This window comes from Manihot esculenta, chromosome 7 (genome assembly GCF_001659605.2).
Source record: "Manihot esculenta cultivar AM560-2 chromosome 7, M.esculenta_v8, whole genome shotgun sequence".
In the NCBI taxonomy this organism is placed as follows: Eukaryota; Viridiplantae; Streptophyta; class Magnoliopsida; order Malpighiales; family Euphorbiaceae; genus Manihot; species Manihot esculenta.
Genome location: NC_035167.2, coordinates 1,205,247 through 1,225,445, shown reverse-complemented (window position 1 = coordinate 1,225,445; position 20,199 = coordinate 1,205,247). Strand labels below are relative to the sequence as shown.

Here is a 20,199-nt window from a genome sequence, read left to right as displayed (position 1 = left end):
TGTGATGAAGAAAAGAACTAAGGAATAATCTAATGGATTGAATGTACCCATCTATCCATATATATATATATCCTATTTGAAAGAAAATACATAAATTTTTTTAAAGAATATGTAAATAAGTATTTTTTAATATTTTTTAGGGAAAACTTTTTTTATAGGAAAACCGAAAGGGGAAACTTAATATTAATATAAACTTCAGTCATATACTAATTATTAACAGAAAATTATAAAGGATAAAGTGATTGTTATCTTTAATATATCTGGTTCTAATTGTGATTTAAAATTAAAATTTTATAGTTTAAAAAAATATTTTAATATTATTAAATTGAAATTGGTTCGTAAATAAAGTAATTGCTAATATAGTTAATATATTGGATTCAACAATTAATTAGTTTTTTTTTTCAGCAACAGAGAGAATTTTAATAATTAAGAGTAGAATTGGGAAACACTTAAGATAAAGCAGATCTTAATTTTCTTTGCTTATTGTTTTCACATATAACATATAACAGAACTAATAAAAAGAATAATGTAAAATATTTATTCAAAGAATTACAACAAAGCATGCCTGGAATTCAAGGCATCATCAAAATTTTATTACAAGACATTTTAAATAATTAATTTAATTCTAACTTATAAAAAGAATAATAATAATGTATCTCTAATCTTGATCCATGATCTAGTTTGATGGATTCAGGAATTTCGTAAACCAAATTGCTGATTCCTTAGCAATTCTTGTTAGATTATTTTTGTAATCCACGTAGTACAGACCAAATCTTGAAGTATAACCAATATTCCATTCAAAATTGTCCAAATATGACCATGCAAAATATCCTTTAACATTGACATCGTACTCCCTGCAAAATCCAACCATCATTAGAAATATTAATTAAGAATTATTATAACTTTTAAATTAAGATTTTGAAGTTTAAACTTACTTGAGAGATTCCAAAGTATTCCACATATGCTTTCGGTAATAATCTATTCTGAATTCATCTTTAAGTGCTTCTTCAATAGGTTGATTTTCATCATTAACATTATCAACCCCTGAAGTAATGTGAAAAAAGCACAAAAATCAAAAAAAGAAATATAACTATATTTAAGAAATGAATATTCCTGTATAAAAAGGTATTAACGACTTACCATTTTCAGTAATATAAATTACTGGATTGTTATATCTATCTTTCGTGTAATTCAATAAATGTCGTATGCCTTTCGGATAAATGTAAAACCAAGGTGAGTAAGCCTGCAAATTGATTACTATGTTAATGATATATCCATAAATACGTAATCTATCTATTTATTATTATTTTTTTAATTTTTTAGTATACTAACCTGTGGACCAATAAGATTGCCGTCATAATCATAAGCTGCAAAGTAAAAGTTCAAACAAAAGTTCATTAGTTAAACATTCTACAAGAAAAAAATAATAACTTATCAAAAAGATTAGTTATAGACATGAACTTACGAGTTTCAGTGATGTTACTGTCAGTTTTGTATCTTACACGATCTGAATCAACTGAAGCGTTTGGTTTTGCATAATATGAAGTGTAGTATTGTAGTCCAATAAAATCATATGATCCTCTAAGTAATTGAGTTTCTTTATTAGTAAAGTTAAGCAATTTATCTCCAATTAAATTTTGCACGGATTTTGGATATTGACCATAAGTTAAAGGATCCATCCACCTGAAAAATACAAAATACATGTCCTTAAATACTTATGCACATGATAAAGGCTTAATTTGCTAGGTTAATTTGAAAGAAAGACTCACAATCCAAACATGAAATCGAGGGCTGTTCTAGATGCTTCTATATCAATTCTTCTATTGGAGAGAGGCTCAAACCAGAAGGTGAAAAGCGTTATTCCAATCTTGCCTTTTTGAGTTGTCTACAAATTTAATAAAGTAATAAGCTCAAATTTCTGAACATATTTGTCAAAGAAATAAAATATAACATACATTGTATATCTATAAATATACCTGGTATTTTTTTCTATATACTTGTACAGCTTTGGAATGAGAAAGTAGCAAATGGTGAGCAACTATGTAAGGTTCAGTGGCTGAGTTTCCAGCACGACATTGATTATTCACCCAAGACGAGCATCGACCAGGGGCAAAAAGTCCATCATCATAGGCGAATCCACTAAGAGCCCATGGTTCATTAAAAGTCATCCAATGCTTTACTCGATCACCAAATCTTTGAAAGAGGAGATCAGCATATTCACGGAAATCTTCCCTGTAAATAATTTATATAATTATTCAATAGCATATTTGCTACTCAAATAAGAAAATAATTATTGACTTAAAATTTAATGTTGTGATTTGAAAATATATACTTACACAATATTACGACTTAAAAAGCCACCATATTTATCCTCTAGAGCTTGAGGGGTATCCCAATGAAAAATAGTAACAAAAGGTTGTAGACCTGAAATTTTTTAAAATGAAAGAAGATGTTTAATATGATTTAATTGCAGTTGGTCAAATTTGCCATTGTACTATATGGTTTTTAAGTCTTTAATAAAAAACAGAGATAATTATCACCTTGTTTTATTGTTTCGTTAATAACTCTATTGTAGAATTCAATCCCTTCCTCATTTACCCCTTCTCGTCTCCTCCCACCTAAATATTCAAATTAAAAATAAAATAGTTAAGAATTATATAAAAAAAAATTTATAATGTCGACACATGTTAATAAAAATTTAATTTTACTAAATAACTTACTGGGTATAACTCTAGACCACGAAATGGAAAATCTGAAAGCGTTAAAACCCATATTCTTGACATTTTGTATATCCTCCTGCAACATCAATTTTAATTTATTTCTTATTTAATTTTATAATTAATAATAAATAAAGATTTCTAAAGTAAGAGAATGAATATTATACTCGATAGCGATGATAGAAATCAACTGCGACGTCTCCATTACTATTATCTCTTATCCTCTCTGCAAAATTATATAGAAATCATTACTATTTTATATATTAATATAATATCAAAACACACAAACACACAAAAATATACCAGGATATTCGTGGGTAAATGTGTCCCAGACACTAGGTCCTTTGCCCGATATATTTGCAGCTCCCTCAATCTGAATAACATGAAGAAGTACCCGAAATTAATCTACTTGTGCATTAGTTGTTTATCTAGCTTAATTATTTTAGTTAGAGAAGTATGAGCATGAGATTGAGACTTATATTACAAAGAAATGTAGGGAAACCAATGAGAAAAGGCTTAAAACTATACCTGATAAGCAGAAGTGGCTGTTCCAAAAATGAAGTCATCTGGAAAGTAACTACGATCAAAATCTACAGGTATGTCATCAACATCATTTGCCATTGTTGGTTTTGTAAGAGCCAACAAGCTTATGAGGAAGAAGATGAGCATCCCTATGAGCTGAAGCTTAGAAGCCATAGCCATAACAATGAAATGTTAATATGATTTAGAAGTGATTGTGTGATTTTCAGTTGTGGGCAATGCTCCCTTTATATAGAGTTGAGGAGAGATGAGTAACGTGTTGAAATGCATGCATGATTTGGTCTACTCTCTTCGTCTTATGAATTTCTAGGAAATTTTGCTAACCAAGAATCCCACGAGGTTGCCAACGTTTTCTATTATACAAGAGAAAAATACAAAATTCTTTTGAAAAAATATAGTACTTTGACTTTTATACAAGCTGCAATTGTGGAAGGTACTATTCCCTGTCTTTGATTTCCACATCAACAGACTTCCAATAGTTTAAAACTGCCTAGTTGTTTAATTTAAAAGAGAATAATTATTTTTATATCCCTATTTTTTTATTTAATTTTTTTATTAATTATGTTTAAAATACCAAAATACCCTTAAAAATAACAAACATATGCTTTAATTTGATATAAAAGTAATTTATTCATTTAAAAAATATTTCCACCAACCATTTTTTATCACGTACGGATAAACCGATTTTTTTTTTTATCAAACTGCTAAACGGAATTGATTTGACGGAAAGAAAAAGAAAAATTACTTTTTTGTAAAGAGAAATTCTTTTCTAAATTTTACATTTCCCATTAGACTTTTACATATGCAAGTCTCCTGTCTCCTCCGATCTCCACAAAAGCTTTTCAAAAGAGTTACTTTGCTAGTCTCACACAGGTTTAGTATTCAGTTAATTTAATTTAAAATTAAATTAAATTAAATAAATTAAAGAATAAAATTTTAATATTTATAAAAATCAAATTGAATTAATTTTAATTAAAAATTAAATCGAATTTAATTGATTTAATTCAGTTTAATTTGATTTATTTAAATTTTTAATAAATTTTTTATTTTTTATATTTTATTTTTAATATTTTAAAATTTAATTAAAATATTTTAACGAATATACAATTATCAATTATATCAGTTCGATTCAGTTTTTTTATTTTTTTCTAATTAAAATTGAACCGAATCAAAATAATTGAAATTTTTAAAATTAAAAACTGAATCGAATCAAACTGAAATAAATAAAAAATTGAACTGAATTTTTAAATTAATTCGATTCGGTCAATTTTTTTAATTTCAATCGAAAGCCCTACTCACATGCTAGATTTATTTTTATTTTTTATCCATTTTAAATTACACACTTTAAACTAAAAATAGTTAAATTATTTTTATATTTAAAAATGAATATTTTACAATTATTTGAACAGTCTTGGGAGTCTTTGCATATAGGTAATATAAATATAACGGATTCGTTGGCCATAATCTAACGTTAGATTTCTTAATTACAACTTTCAGATTTATTTATATCTTTGAGAGTTTGAATTATTTGACCCATATTAAAGAAAATTTAAGATTTCATTTGAATTTAAATTATAAATATTTTAAATTATGACAATTTCAAAATGGCAAAAAAAATCATTTCAAATTACTTATATTTTCTAATAGTTATTTTCTTTTTAAATAGAAATTGAAGGAATACAATTTAAAATTTTTTAAATTTATTTAGATATATTTATTATTAAATTAATTGAGCAGTATAATTTAAAATTTTTTAAATTTATTTAAATATATTTATCATTAAATTAATTTTAAATATATTTATCATAAAAATAAATTTATGAGTGTATATTTTAATAGTTATTTAAATTGTTTTCCTGAGAATCTGAACCACTACGTATTACACAAGAATAAAACTATTCATTAGCCGTCTTTGAAGGAAAACGATCGGATCCATTTCCAGGGGATGAATGTGACTTTTCTTCCTTTGGACCAGACTTTTCTTTTTTTAACAAAAAAACAAAAAACATAGCCTCTGTTTTACTTTATTTTTTAAAAAAAAATTTATGAAAATTTTTTTCGATAAAATAACTTATTTTTTATTATTAAATTTTATTTATTTGTTAAAAATAATTTTTATTTATTTTTCATACAAAATATTTTTTAATAATATAAATTATTTTTTATTATGTAATTTTAATTTAAAAAATAAAATTTATTAATAAATTTATATAGAGAGATTTTAATAAGAATATGAAAATGTGAAAAATATTTTTTTATTTTTTTAAAAGAATTATTTTTCTTAAAATAGATTATTTTTCTTTTTATCAGAATAATATTTTTATTAATTAAATTGTTTAAAGATAAAAATATTTTTATTAACTAAATTGTTTGAATGTTTCAAATATTAAAAAATGTTTTTATATATAGGTAACTAATTTATTATTATTTTATAATATTTTTAATTTATATATTATAATTTTAAATTATTTGTTGATATAAAAAATTATATTTAAAAAAAATTATAATTTATAAATTGTAAAAAAAGTAATATAATATAAATAAAAAATAAAATAAAAAACACTAACAGGTGATTAGAAAAATGCTATTAACATGTTAAAAATAATTAAAAATTTCAGAGAAATTTCTTATCTATCATCTCATTCTTTATATTATGAGCAATTTGTTATTAAATGTACAAAATGAAAAATATTAATTATTATTCGATAAAAAAAAATTCATTTCATAAAGTTTTTTTATTTTTTATGCTCTTCAGCTGTTTTGACATTCTGCCAGTAGTTGCGCTTTTTGTTTTCATTCGGCGTTCTTTGGTCAATGGTCACTTTGGATTTTTCTGTCCATGCATGCCCAACGAATAAGTTAAATGTTTTTTTAGAAAAATTTACTATCTAGTCCTTCAATATTATTATTATTATTATTAATGATTAGTCTGTATATTTTTAAAAATTTATTAAAATATTTTTATTTTTTCTTTTCGTTTATGAAATAGGCATTTCGTCATTTTTTTATTATAAATAAATAAAAAATGAGAAAAAAAAATTTTAGAACTCAATTTTACTCTCAATAAATTTTCTTATTTAATCTCTGAATATTACTATTATTGATAAATTAGTTACTATATTTTTAAAAATCTATTAAAATATTTGTATATTTTCTATTCATCAACAAAATAGTTCCTCCTCCCTTGTTAAAAACAAAAAAAAATATAAAAAATAATAATAATTTGATCTTTTATTATATTTTTAAAGGCATAAATATATAAAATTAGATGGAAGGATAATTTTATTGACGAAAAGAGAAGCTAATAACGTTTTAATAGATTTTTTAAAATTGAGAAACTAACTTATTAATAATCGCAATATTCAATAAATAAATATTAATTTTTTTTCATTGTTGTATAATTTTTTTTTTATGTATTCTATATAAAATAAAAAAATTATATATTTTTTGAAGTGCATGTAAATAAGCTTTTTTATTTTTAAACCAAATATTTTGAGGGGAAATTTTTTTTTTTTAAGGAAAACCAAAAGGGGAAACTTAACATTAATATAAGCTTCAGTCATATGTATTATCTACATTCCAAACTTTTTAGTTTGGTCTGCAACTAATTATTAATATTATAATTATAAAATAATAAAGAGATTATTGCTTTAATATATGGTTCTACTTGTGATTCAAATCTAAAATTTATTAAGTTAAAATTAGTTCATAAATAAAGTAATTGTTAATATAGTTAATAATATATTGGATTCAACTATTAATTAGTCTTTTCTTTTTCAGCAAGGGAGAGAATTTTTATTAATTAAGGTTCCATTTATTTCAAAAAAAAAAAATTTCAATAAAATATTTTTTATATTTTTTGACGTTTAAAAAACTCAAAAAAACTGAAAATTTTTTGATGTTTGGAAAACTCAAAAAATTTAAGTTAACGAAAAATATTTTCCTGATTAAAAAAAAAAAGTAAATTATTTTAAGGAAAATCCTGCTCTCTTTTAAAAAGAGAATATTATTTTCTATACTTGAAATATTTATTAAGGGTTTTATATATGAATTTATTAATAAAATTTATTTTTTAAATTAAAATAAAGCAATGGAAAATAAGCTACTTTATTAAAAAATATAAAATATTTTTTATAGAAAAAAATTTTGATAAAAAATATTTTTCAAATATAAATTATTTTTTACAAACGAATGAAAACTAAAAGTAGAACGGAGAAAAACTTAGGATAAGCATATTTTAAAATTTTAATTATTGTTTTCACAATAGAACAGAACTAATAAAAAAGAATAATTTATAATATTTATTCAAAAAATTACAACAAAGTCATGCCTGGAATTCAAGGCATCATCAACATTTTGTTACAAGACATTCTCGGTAATTAATTTAATTCTAACTTATATAAAAAATAATGTATCTCTAATCTTGAATGATGGTCTAGTTCGATGGATTCAGAAATTTTGTAAACCAAATAGCTGATTCCTTGGCGATTCTTGTTAGATTATTTTTATAATCTACATAATATAAACCAAATCTTGAAGTATAACCAATGTTCCATTCAAAATTGTCCAAATATGACCATGCAAAGTATCCTTTGACATTGACATTGTATTCCCTGCAAAAACAAAACCTCATTAGAAATATTAACTAAGAATTATCATTACTTTGATTAAGATTTTGAAGTCCCGACTTACCTAAGAGATTCCAAAGTATTCCACATATGTTTTCGATAATAATCTATCCTGAATTCATCTTTAAGTGCTTCCTCAATGGGTTGGTTTTCATCGTTAAGATTGTCGACGCCTAAGATAATATGAAAAGGAAAAACAAAAATCAATAAAAAAGTTATATTTAAAAAACTATTATTCCTAAAAGAGAAAGGTATGAACCACTTACCATTTTCAGTAATATAAATTACGGGATTATTATATTTGTCTTTAGTATAATTCAATAAATGTCGTATGCCTTTCGGATAAATGTAGAACCAAGGTGAATAAGCCTGCAGTAAATTCAATTAATATGTTAATATTATATCATGAGTATATAATCTATCTATTTATCATAATTTCTTTTAATTTTTTTACTATACTAACCTGTGGACCAATAAGATTACCATCATAGTCATAAGCTGCAAAGTAAAAGGAAAAAATATATATATTCATTAGTTAATACATTCTGCAAGAAAAAAATATAAATAACTTATAAAAAAATTGGATGTAGATATGAACTTACGAGTTTCAGTAATATTACTGTCAGTTTTGTATCTTATAAGTTCTGAATCAACCGAAACATTTGGTTTTGCATAATATGAAGTGTAGTATTGTAATCCAATAAAATCATATGATCCTCTAAGCAATTGAGTTTCTTCTTTGGTAAAATTAAGCAATTTGTCTCCAACTAAATTTTGCACGGTCCTTGGATATTTACCATAAGTTAAAGGATCCATCCACCTGAAGAATATAAAATAAAGATCGTTATTAAATAAATACTTATGCATATGATATAAATACTTAATTGGCTAGGTTAATTTGAAGTAAACACTCACAATCCAAACATGAAATCCAGAGCTGTTCGGGATGCTTCTATGTCAGCTTTTCTATTGGAGAGAGGTTCAAACCAGAAGGTGAAGAGCGTTATTCCAATCTTGCCTTTTTGAATTGTCTACAAAGTTAATAAAATAATAAGCTCAAATATTTACACATGTATGCTAGAGAAAGAAGATACAACATGCATTATATATCTTTAAATATACCTGATAATTTTTTCTATATACTCGTACAGCTTCAGAATGAGAAAGTAGCAAATGGTGAGCGACGATGTAAGGTTCAGTAGCTGAGTTTCCAGCACGACATTGATTATTGACCCAAGATGAGCATCGACCAGGGGCAAAAAGTCCATCATCATAAGCAAATCCGCTAAGAGCCCATGGTTCATTAAAAGTCATCCAATACTTTACTCGATCACCAAATCTTTCAAAGAGGAGATCGGCATATTCACGAAAATCTTCTCTGTAAATGATTTGTATAATTATTCAATATCATATTTTATTAATTAGATGAGAAACAATTATCAACTTAAATTTTAAAATTATAATTTGAAACTATATACTTACACAATATTACGACTTAAAAAGCCGCCGTATTTATCTTCTAGAGCTTGAGGGGTATCCCAATGAAAAATAGTAACAAAAGGTTGTAGACCTAAAATTTTTTAAAATGAAAAAAATTAGATGTTTGATATAATTTTGTAACTTCCTTGAAGGTCTGGAAGACGATATAAACTAGTTAATTACTAGGAAAAAAGAAAGATATGTAATTATCACCTTGTTTTATAGTTTCATTAATAACTCTATTGTAGAATTCAATCCCTTCTTCGTTTACTCCTTCTCGTCTCCTTCCACCTAAATATTCAAATTAAAAGTAAAATAAAGAAGAGTTATATTAAAAAATATTTTATGATGTGAATACATGCTAATAAAAGATTAAATTTAATAAACTAACTTACTAGGTATAACTCTCGACCACGAAATGGAAAATCTGAAAGCATTAAAACCCATTTTTTTGACGTTTTGTATATCTTCCTGCAACATCAATTTTAATTATTTCTTGCTTAATTTAATAGTTAATAATAAATATAGATTTTTAAAATAAAAGAATGGATATTATACTTGATAGCGATGATAGAAATCAACTGCGACATCTCCATTACTATGATCTCTTATTCTTTCTGCAAGATTATATAGAAATCATTAATATTTTATATATTAATACAATATCAAAACACACAAACACACAAAAATATACCAGGATATTCGTGGGTAAATGTGTCCCAGACACTAGGTCCTTTGCCTGATATATTTGCAGCCCCTTCGATCTGAATAACATGAAGAAGTACTCGAAATTAATCTACTTGTGCATTTGTTGTTTATCTAGCTTAATCATTTTAGTTATAGAGTAATATGAACATGAGATTGAGACTTATATTATAAAGAAATGTAAGAAAACCAATGAGAAAAGGCTTAAAACTATACCTGATAAGCAGAAGTAGCTGTTCCAAAAATGAAGTCATCTGGAAAGTAACTACGATCAAAATCTACAGGGATGTCATCAGCATCATTTGCCATTGTTGGTTTTGCAAGAGCCAACAAGCTTATGAAGAAGAAGATGAGCATCCCTATGAGATGAAGCTTAGAAGCCATAGCCATAACAATGGAATATTAATGTGATTTAGAAGTGATTGTGTGATTTTCAGTTGTGGGCAATGCTCCCTTTATATAGAGTTGAGGAGAGATGAGTAACGTGTTGAAATGCATGCATGATTTGGTCTACTCTCATCGTCTTATGAGTTTCTAGGAAATTTTGCCAACCGAGAATCCCACGAGGTTGCCAACGTTTTCTATTACACAAGAGAAAATATAAAACTCTTTTGAAAGACTTTAAAGCTTTGACTTTTATACAAGCTGTTATTGTGGAACGCACTGTTCCCTGTGTTTGATTTCAACATCAACAGACTTCCATTAACCTAAAAGTGGTTAGTTGATTCTGTTTTTTTTTTTTTTTCCAAAAATGTTGGTTGATTAACTTTAAAAAAAATTACTTTTACACTCCCAAATTATATCAAAATTAATACATTTCTATTTTTAAAACTTAACAATATTTAGTCTAAAATAAAATATTTTCTTAATATAAAATCAATAAAATATATTTTTATTGATTTGAATAATAGGTGGGTAACAAAATTAAACCATTTAATTAATAAAATTACATATTGAAGAAAATAGTTACATTTTTCAGTCTAAAAAAGGCCTATTGTATATGTTATCTTTTTTAGATGATAATTATATTAAATTTTTGGGATATTAAAAATAAAGTTTATTAATTAATTATAAAAATAATTTAACAAACGAGCCATATGAATGGAAGATATATTAAAAATTAGCATAAATTTTATTTTTAATTATATTAATGATTATTTCTTAATCACTATGCGAAATAATTGAAAAAGCGTTGATGCTTTCAGCAGTATGAACATCATTGGTCTCCCTGGCAAAATGAAGATTAGAGAAACACTTAAATTATCAAATTATCAAATTATTGACAACTTGGAATTAATAAATTAAAAAGCATAATGAATAAACTTAAACAATTATTAAAGGAGATAATCGCAAAAAATAAAAAAAAAATAAAAATCATTGTAATTACACTATATTATATTAATTTTTTTATATTAATTATAATCATTTAAAATTATTATAAATATAATTTAACATTATTTGTGTCATTAAAAATTATTAAAAATTAATGAAATAGCAGCATGACTCGCATTATTATTATCATTAATTAATTTTAAAATATATTTATTAATAAAAATGGTGACTTGATAATTTTATTAGTTTCTAATTATATAAGAGTGTTCTCGTATAGTACATTTTATCAAACATTAAAAAGATAGAATTTATTATGAAAAAAATAAAAATTTAGGGTGAAATTACCATAAAAATAAAAGATATTTTTTTTTTACGATTAAGTTTAAACTTTATTAATGTGGTCTAATAATCTTTATTAATGTGGTCTAATATATATTGATGTGTCGAGTGACGTGATAATTTTTTTAGTTTTTAATGGTATAAATAATAATAATAAATAATTTAAAATAATTTTAAAAAATGAAAATTTAATTTAAAAAATAATATAGAATATAATTGTAATAAATTTAAAAATATAGATTTTTGGCTATTAAAATAATAGTAAATTCATACAGATATACAAAATTCATGAAAATATTGCAACTATAATTTCTTATGATATATTTAAAGAAAAAAAAAAAGGAAGGAAGGATGAAGATGATGAGACTAGGCATATAGATTATATAGATATCAAGAATTAGTTGGCCACAATCTAAAGTTAGATTTCTCCATAGATTTCCAGGGGAATGTGACGTTTTCAGGCACATTCTCTTCCGTTAGACTTAAACTTTTTTTTTTTTTTTCAGAAAAAAATTCTTTAGAATATTTTATTAATAAAAATTAAAAAAAAATTAATCGAATTAAATTCAGCGGTAAACTCTAGAGGTGAGCATTCGATCGATTCAGTTCAAAATCGAATCGAACTGAATAAACTAAAAATTAAAATTTTGATATTTATAAAAATTGAACCGAACTGATTTTGGTCAGAAATCAAATCAAACTGAACCGATCTGATTCCATTCGATTTGATCTGAATGATTTGAATTTTTAATAATTTTTTTATTTTTTACACTTTATTTTTAATATTTTAAAATTTAATTGAAATATTTTAATTTTAATATGATATAATCTTTGTATTATTGAAAATAATATATTATTATTAATCAATTCGATTTGATTTTTTAATTTTTTAATTAAAATCAAACCGAATTAAAATAATCAAAATTTTTAAAATTAAAGATTGAACTAAACTGAAATAAATTAAAAATTAAATTAAAATTTTAAATTAATTCGATTTGATTAATTTTTTCAGTTCAAACCGAATACTGCTCGCCCCTATTAAGCTCAACTAACGAGCCTTCCCATGAAAATGCTGCAAAACCTAGACTTTTAACGTATAAGTAAGTTATTATTAAATTTTTATATTTATCAAAATTAATTATTTAATCTTTTATTTCTTAATTATTTAATTAAAACATTTATATATTTTATAAATTAAACTCTTTTATATCTTTTATCAAATAAAATATTAATGAACTCATTTTTAGTATTAATATGAGAAATTAAATAATATAAATAGTTAAAATATTAGTCAAATACATTATTAAAAGAATTTTAGGATTAAGAAAAATATTAGTCAAATACATTATTATTTGATTATACCAAACATTTAGGATTAAGAAAAAAATAATAATAAATGTAGTTACAAATTTTGAATAAAATAAGTGGACAGCTAATTATGAATTTAAATCTTAAAAAATTCATCTAGTTTAAGCATTTTTTTAGAAACTTTTAAAATATCAAATTAAAAAAAATAGAAAATTATTTATTTTTTCTTTAATCATTGAACCTTTTAATTTTATTTAAGAACTTGTCCTAATATGAAGGGACAGTGAAATTACACATATTTGAAGCCTGAGTAATGATAGCCAGCAAGAAATGCATCAGAAACAAAGAAATTATTATTAATTATTTTCTTCTAAATATTTTTTTATATAAGAATCTATAAAAAAAAATATTTTTCATTGAGCGTACAGGACAAAAATGGTAGGAAAAAAATATTTTTAAATTAATCAACTAGCTTTTTTTAAATTAAAGATGTTTGTTGAAGTTGAAATCATACGTACCAAGTACTATGTTCTACAAATACAGCTCGACTCTAGAAGTCAAAGCTTTATAGTCACTCAAAAGAATTTTATTTTTTCCATTTTCTTTTAATAGAAAAGGTGGCAGCCTCGTGAGAATTCCTTGTATACAAAATTTTCCTAGAATCTCCTAGGAAACTCATAAGACAACGAGAAGAGACCAAGATGATTATCATGCATGAATTTCACCGTGTTAGCTATCTCTCATCTCTCATCAAGCCTTCATTTATTAAATGGAGATTTACATTTTAGTCTTTAAGTATTGACATTATTAACAAGTCAACCTATATATTTTCAGAAACCTATTAAAACATCTTTAACTTTTCTTTTCATCAACGAAATAGTTCTTCCATTGTATTTTCCGTTAAAAATAGATAAAGGATGAGAAAAAAAATTTTTAAAATCCAACTTTACCCTCAAATAAAATCTCTTATTTAGTTCTTGGATGTTGCTATTATTAACAAGTTAGTCTCTACATTTTCAAAAATTTATTAAAATGTTCTTATCTTTTCTCATATCTATTAAAACATTCTTATCATTTCTTTCCAGCAATGAAATAGTCCCTCCTCCTCCTCCTTAAAAAAAGAAAAAAAAAAAAAAAAAAGAAGAAGAAGAAGATGATGATGATGATGATGAAGGAGAAGAAGAAGAAGATGATGATGAAGGAGAAGAAGAAGAAGATGATGAAGGAGAAGAAGAAGATGATGACGACGACGATGAAGATGATGATTATGATGATGACGATGAAGGAGAAGAAGAAGAAAGAGAAGAAAAAAAAAAAAGAAGAAAAGAAAAAAAGAGAGAAGAAGATGATGATGATGACGACGAAAAAGAAAAATTCCCTCCTTAAAAAAGAAGAATAAAAAGAAAAATCGAAAAAGAATTAAAAAAAAAGAAAAAGAAGAACTGAAAAAGAAGAGGATGAAGAATCAAGGAAGAAGGAGGAAGAGGAGGAGGGAAAAGAAGAGGATAATTTGGTCTTTTACTGTATTTTTAACGGCAGAAATAGACGAAAAGACTATTTTGTTGACTGAGAGAAAAGATAAGAACATTTTAATATGTTTCTAAAAATATAGAGACTGACTTGTTAATAATAGTAATACTCAGACATTAAATTATAAATTTCCCTTTATTAAATATACCTATTTGAATATCTTTCAATCGTATGAAATCTTTAATTTACAATGATTATTCAAAAATTATGCAAAATTTAATTGGTCAAAATAGAGATATATTATTTTTTTATAAGTCAGAATAAATTAATTATCTGTAACAAAATTTTGGTGATGCTTTGAATCCCATATATGCTTTTTGTTGTAATTCTTTGGATCTAGAATAAAAAATATACAATATTTTTTTAATTATCATTATTCATATTCCGTTTGAAATGCATATAATTATTTTATAAGAATTTTTTAAAAAATTTTAAAAAAATTTAACGTAAAAACTTATAAGGATTTTAAAGAGAGTATCCTTATAAGAATTTTAGACACTTTTTTCTTAAACTAATTTTTTTAGTGGATTAAATTTGGTCCAAAATTAATAATTTTTACTGTTATATAACATATAAAAAAAAAAGGCATATTGCTTTTTCAAGATACGAAAATAATTTATAAGTGAATATGTATTTTAACTTTCAACAATGTATTGCTGCAAAGTCATAGAAAATCTAACTTCAATGGTATTGTGGTTATTATATAAACTTTTTTTCATCAATCATTTTTCTTATATATTATTTTGTGATATTTTATTTTTAGAATATTCTCAATATATAATATTTAATTTTTATTATTTTCCGTTCACTATTTTTTTTTTCCTGAAATATACCTTGAATTCAAGAGTGCAATTTTCAGAATCTGACTCCATGAGTTGTGATTCCCCATTATATACAGAAATGTAAAAATATAATTATAATAATAATTTACTTTAATTATTAATTTTTTAATAATTTAATTGATAAATTTTATTATTATTTTATTATTCTCTTATTATTCCACTGGCTGGATATAAAAAGTGAAAATGACCATTGAATTGTAATGTTAATCTGTGGACAAAAGAATTTCTCAATCAAAGATTGAGGAATACTCCATGAAAAGACGCCAAATAAGAACAGAAATGGCAGACTAATGGCAGGGGGTCAAAACAACTAAAGTGCTTTTTTTTTCAAAAAAACAAATAAATTAAGTTTTTATTGAATAACATAATTTTTTATTTTAAATAATTAAAAAAAATCATATTCTGCCTAAATTAGCAGCTCACTCTATTTAGATGATCTCTATTTATGTGCCGAAAATAATTTGCCAATGTTTTTTATTTTCAAAAGAAAATGTTTTTTAAGAAAATAATATATTTTTTATTTTTTAATTGTAATATAAAAAATAAAATATGTTAAAAAATTTATATATAATAATGGAAATAAAATCTTTAAATTTTAAAAAATAACATCCTCTTTTCAAAAATAATTATTTTTTTAAAAATAATTTAATTTTTCTTTTTATTATGAAAATATAATATTAATTAATTTTTCTAAATATTTCAAACAATCATAAAATATAGAGATTTTAATCATTTAAAATTAACCAAATTAAAATATACAGTAACCAATTCATAGTAGGATCTGTTTGTGTAACGAAATCATGATTCAAAACTATAATCGAATTAAAATTAAATCAAATATATTAAAATTATTATTAAATTGAATTAGAATCATGCATCTTATATAAGAAAGTGAAAGTGACAAAATTAATTTAAAATTATAGGCAAATCCAAAAAGTATTATGAATTTATTCAGCCATATGAGTATTTGAGATCTGTTGGTAATATATATACATAGAATTAAATTAGAAAAGCAAGTAGACTTTTTTCCTTTTATAATGGGTGAGTGATGTTGTCCTAATCTCTTTCATGGGTACAATCATCAAATATGAATTTGCAAAAAAAGTGATGGGTGGTGGTTATGGACAACCTTTTTGATACTTAAATTAGTAATGATCTCTTAAAAACTCACTTTTATGATCTAAGTAATTGTTAATGTAAAATATTAGACTATTAATCAGTATTTTTCTTTTCAACAAGAGAGAAAATTTTATTAATTAAGAGTAGAATTAGGAAAAACTTACGATAAAAATATCTTAAATTGTTATTTATTATAGTTTTCACATAGAACGGATTAATCAAAAGCATAATGTATAAATATTGATTCAAAGATAGATCCAAGGAGTTACAGCAAAAGTATGCCTGAAATACAAGGCATCATAAAAAAATTATTACAAGCGACATTCTAGGTAATTAATTTAGTTTCAACTTATGAAACGAATAATGCATTTCTAATCTCCATCAATAGTCAAGTTTGATGGATATAGGAATTTTGTAAACCAAATAGCTGACTCCTTAGTGATCATTGTTAGGTTATTTTTGTAATCGATGTAATATAGATCAATAGACTAGTTTGGTGGATTTAGGAATTTTGTAAACCAAATAGCTGATTCCTTAGCGATCCTTGTTAGGTTATTTTTGTAATTGACGTAATATAGACCAAATCTTGAAGTATAACCAATATTCCATTCAAAGTTGTCCAAATATGACCATGCAAAGTATCCTTTGATGTTAACAATGTATTCCCTGCAAAAACCAACCATCATTAGAGAATTTAATTAAGAATTTCCATAACTTTTATATTAAGAATTTGAAGTTCAGACTTACTTGAGAGATCCCAAAGTATTCCACATATGCTTTTGATAATAGTCTATCCTGAATTCATCTTTAAGTGCTTCCTCGATGGGTTGGTTTTCATCATTAAGATTGTCAACCCCTAAGATAATATAAAAAACACAAAAATTAATAAAAAAATAAAACTATATTTAAGAAACTAACATTCCTAAATGAGAAATATATTAACCACTTACCATTCTCAGTAATGTAAATTTCTGGATTGTTATATCTATCTTTCGTGTAATTCAATAAATGTCGTATGCCTTTTGGATAAATATAAAACCAAGGTGAGTAAGCCTGCAAATTTGAGTACTATGTTAATCATATATCTATGAATATATAATCCATCTGTTTATTATAATTTTTTTTTAAAAAAAATTTAGTATACTAACCTGTGGGCCAATAAGATTGCCATCATAATCATAAGCTGCACGGGAAAAGAAAAATAATATGTTCATTAGTTAAACATTCTACAAGAAAAAAAAATTATAAGAAAATTAGGAGTAGACATCAACTTACGAGTTTCAGTCATGTTACTGTCAGTTTTGTATCTTACACGATCTGAATCAATTGAAGCATTTGGTTTTGCATAATATGAAGTGTAGTATTGTAATCCAATAAAATCATATGATCCTCTAAGTAATTCAGTTTCTTCGTTGGTAAAATTAACCAATTTGTCTCCAACTAAATTTTGCACAGTCCTTGGATATTGACCATAAGTTAAAGGATCCATCCATCTATAAAATACAAAATAAATGTCCTTATTAAATAAAACTTATGCATATAATAAAGACTTAATTTGCTAGGTTAATTTGAAAGAAAGACTCACAATCCAAACATGAAATCGAGAGCTGTTCTGGATGCTTCTATATCAGTTCTTCTATTGGAGAGAGGCTCAAACCAGAAGGTGAAAAGCATTATTCCAATCTTGCCTTTTTGAGTTGTCTACAAATTTAATAAAATAATAAGCTCAAATTTCTAAACATGTTTGTCTGATAAAGAAAATATAACATGCATTGTATATCTATAAACATACCTGGTAATTTTTTCTATATACTTGTACAGCTTCAGAATGAGAAAGTAGCAAATGATGAGCAACTATGTAAGGTTCAGTGGCTGAATTTCCAGCACGACATTGATTATTGATCCAAGATGAGCATCGACCAGGGGCAAAAAGTCCATCATCATAGGCAAATCCGCTAAGAGCCCATGGTTCATTAAAAGTCATCCAATACTTTATTCGATCACCAAATCTTTTAAAGAGAATATCAGCATATTCACGAAAATCTTCTCTGTAAATAATTTATATAATTATTCAATAGCATATTTGCTACTCAAATAAGAAAATAATTATTGACTTAAAATTTATGATTTGAAAATATATACTTACACAATATTACGACTTAAAAAGCCACTGTATTTATCCTCCAGAGCTTGAGGGGTATCCCAATGAAAAATAGTAACAAAAGGTTGTAGACCTGAAATTTAAATGAAAAAAATGAGATGTTTGATATGATTTAGGTGCAGTTAGTCAAGTCTACCATTATATATATAGTGTTTAAGTCTTTTAAAAGAAAAAAAAAAAAGATAATTATCACCTTGTTTTATAGTTTCATTAATAACTCTATCGTAGAATTCAATCCCTTCTTCATTTACTCCTTCTCGTCTTCTTCCACCTAAATATTCAAATTAAAAGTAAAATAAAGAAGAGTTATATTAAAAAAATTTTATGATCTCAACACATGTTAATAAAAAAATTAAATTTAATAAATTAACTTACTAGGTATAACTCTGGACCACGAAATGGAAAATCTGAAAGCGTTAAAACCCATATTTTTGACGTTTTGTATATCCTCCTGCAACATCAATTTTAATTCATTTCTTGTTTAATTTAATAGTTAATAACAAATATGGATTTCCACAGTAAAAGAATGGAGATATGTTATACTTGATAGCGATGATAGAAATCAACTGCGACATCCCCGTTACTATTATCCTTTATTCTTTCTACAAGATTATATAGAAATCATTAACATTTTACATATTAATATAATCTCAAAACACACAAACACACAAAAATATACCAGGATATTCGTGAGTAAATCTGTCCCAGACACTAGGTCCTTTACCCAATATATTTGCAGCTCCTTCAATCTGAATAACATGAAAAAGTACTCAACATTAATCTACTTGTGCATTAGTTATTTATCTAGCTTAATCATTTTAGTTAGAGAAGTATGAACATGAGATTGAAACTTATATTACAAAGAAATGTAAGAAAATCAATGAGAAAAAACTTAAAACTATACCTGGTAAGCAGAAGTAGCTGTTCCAAAAATAAAATCATCTGGAAAGTAACTACGATCAAAATCTACAGGGATGTCATCAGCATCATTTGCCATTGTTGGTTTTGTAATGGCCAACAAGCTGATGAAGAAGAAAATGAGCATCACTGTGAGGTGAAGAGAGAGCTTAGAAGCCATAGCCATAACAATGAAATATTAATATGATTTAGAAGTGATTGTGTGATTTTCAGTTTTGGGCAATGCTTCCTTTATATAGAGTTGAGGAGAGATGAGTAACGTGCTGAATGTTTATCACGTACAGTTATTTATTCATTGTGTTTGACTTCAAGATCAGCAAACTTCCATTAATTTAAAAGCGGTTAATTGATTAATAAAAAATGATTAATTATTTTTAAAATAATTAAAATACTCTTAAGTATATAATACTATTTAATTATTAAATTATATTAAATTAGTGTTTATGTACCAAAATTTTTAAAAATAAATAGTTTAGTTTATTAATTTTATAAAAATAAAATATTATTTTAATGAAATAACTTTTAATTTGACAGAAATATAGTTAAAAACTAAACTGTAAAATTTTAAAAATAAAAAAAAT

At 24.4% G+C, this 20,199-nt stretch overlaps 3 protein-coding genes across 3 annotated transcripts; all 3 read right to left on the bottom strand.

Moving 5' to 3' along the window:
* Positions 1 to 582: 582 nt before the first annotated feature.
* LOC110607661 (beta-glucosidase 24) lies at positions 583 to 3,442 on the bottom strand. Its single transcript, XM_021746810.2, has 13 exons — positions 3,246 to 3,442; positions 3,021 to 3,090; positions 2,885 to 2,943; positions 2,721 to 2,796; positions 2,541 to 2,618; positions 2,337 to 2,424; positions 1,977 to 2,232; positions 1,770 to 1,885; positions 1,466 to 1,683; positions 1,333 to 1,367; positions 1,141 to 1,243; positions 936 to 1,044; positions 583 to 854 (listed from the first exon to the last, which is right to left on the bottom strand). The coding sequence occupies exons 1-13, from the start codon at positions 3,417 to 3,419 to the stop codon at positions 677 to 679; spliced, it is 1,560 nt and encodes a 519-aa protein (XP_021602502.1). The 5' UTR covers positions 3,420 to 3,442; the 3' UTR covers positions 583 to 676.
* Positions 3,443 to 7,612: 4,170 nt separating this feature from the next.
* Positions 7,613 to 10,475, bottom strand: LOC110607662 (beta-glucosidase 12). The gene is made up of 13 exons (XM_021746811.2): positions 10,286 to 10,475; positions 10,059 to 10,128; positions 9,923 to 9,981; positions 9,760 to 9,835; positions 9,578 to 9,655; positions 9,368 to 9,455; positions 9,008 to 9,263; positions 8,801 to 8,916; positions 8,488 to 8,705; positions 8,349 to 8,383; positions 8,152 to 8,254; positions 7,950 to 8,058; positions 7,613 to 7,870 (listed from the first exon to the last, which is right to left on the bottom strand). Exons 1-13 carry the CDS (start codon positions 10,457 to 10,459, stop codon positions 7,693 to 7,695), a joined length of 1,560 nt encoding a protein of 519 aa, XP_021602503.1. The 5' UTR covers positions 10,460 to 10,475; the 3' UTR covers positions 7,613 to 7,692.
* Positions 10,476 to 17,011: 6,536 nt separating this feature from the next.
* Positions 17,012 to 19,761, bottom strand: LOC122724053 (beta-glucosidase 12-like). The gene is made up of 13 exons (XM_043958393.1): positions 19,605 to 19,761; positions 19,380 to 19,449; positions 19,244 to 19,302; positions 19,076 to 19,151; positions 18,894 to 18,971; positions 18,686 to 18,773; positions 18,332 to 18,587; positions 18,125 to 18,240; positions 17,815 to 18,032; positions 17,688 to 17,722; positions 17,490 to 17,592; positions 17,287 to 17,395; positions 17,012 to 17,205 (listed from the first exon to the last, which is right to left on the bottom strand). The coding sequence occupies exons 1-13, from the start codon at positions 19,743 to 19,745 to the stop codon at positions 17,028 to 17,030; spliced, it is 1,527 nt and encodes a 508-aa protein (XP_043814328.1). The 5' UTR covers positions 19,746 to 19,761; the 3' UTR covers positions 17,012 to 17,027.
* Between the last annotated feature and the right edge of the window lie 438 nt (positions 19,762 to 20,199).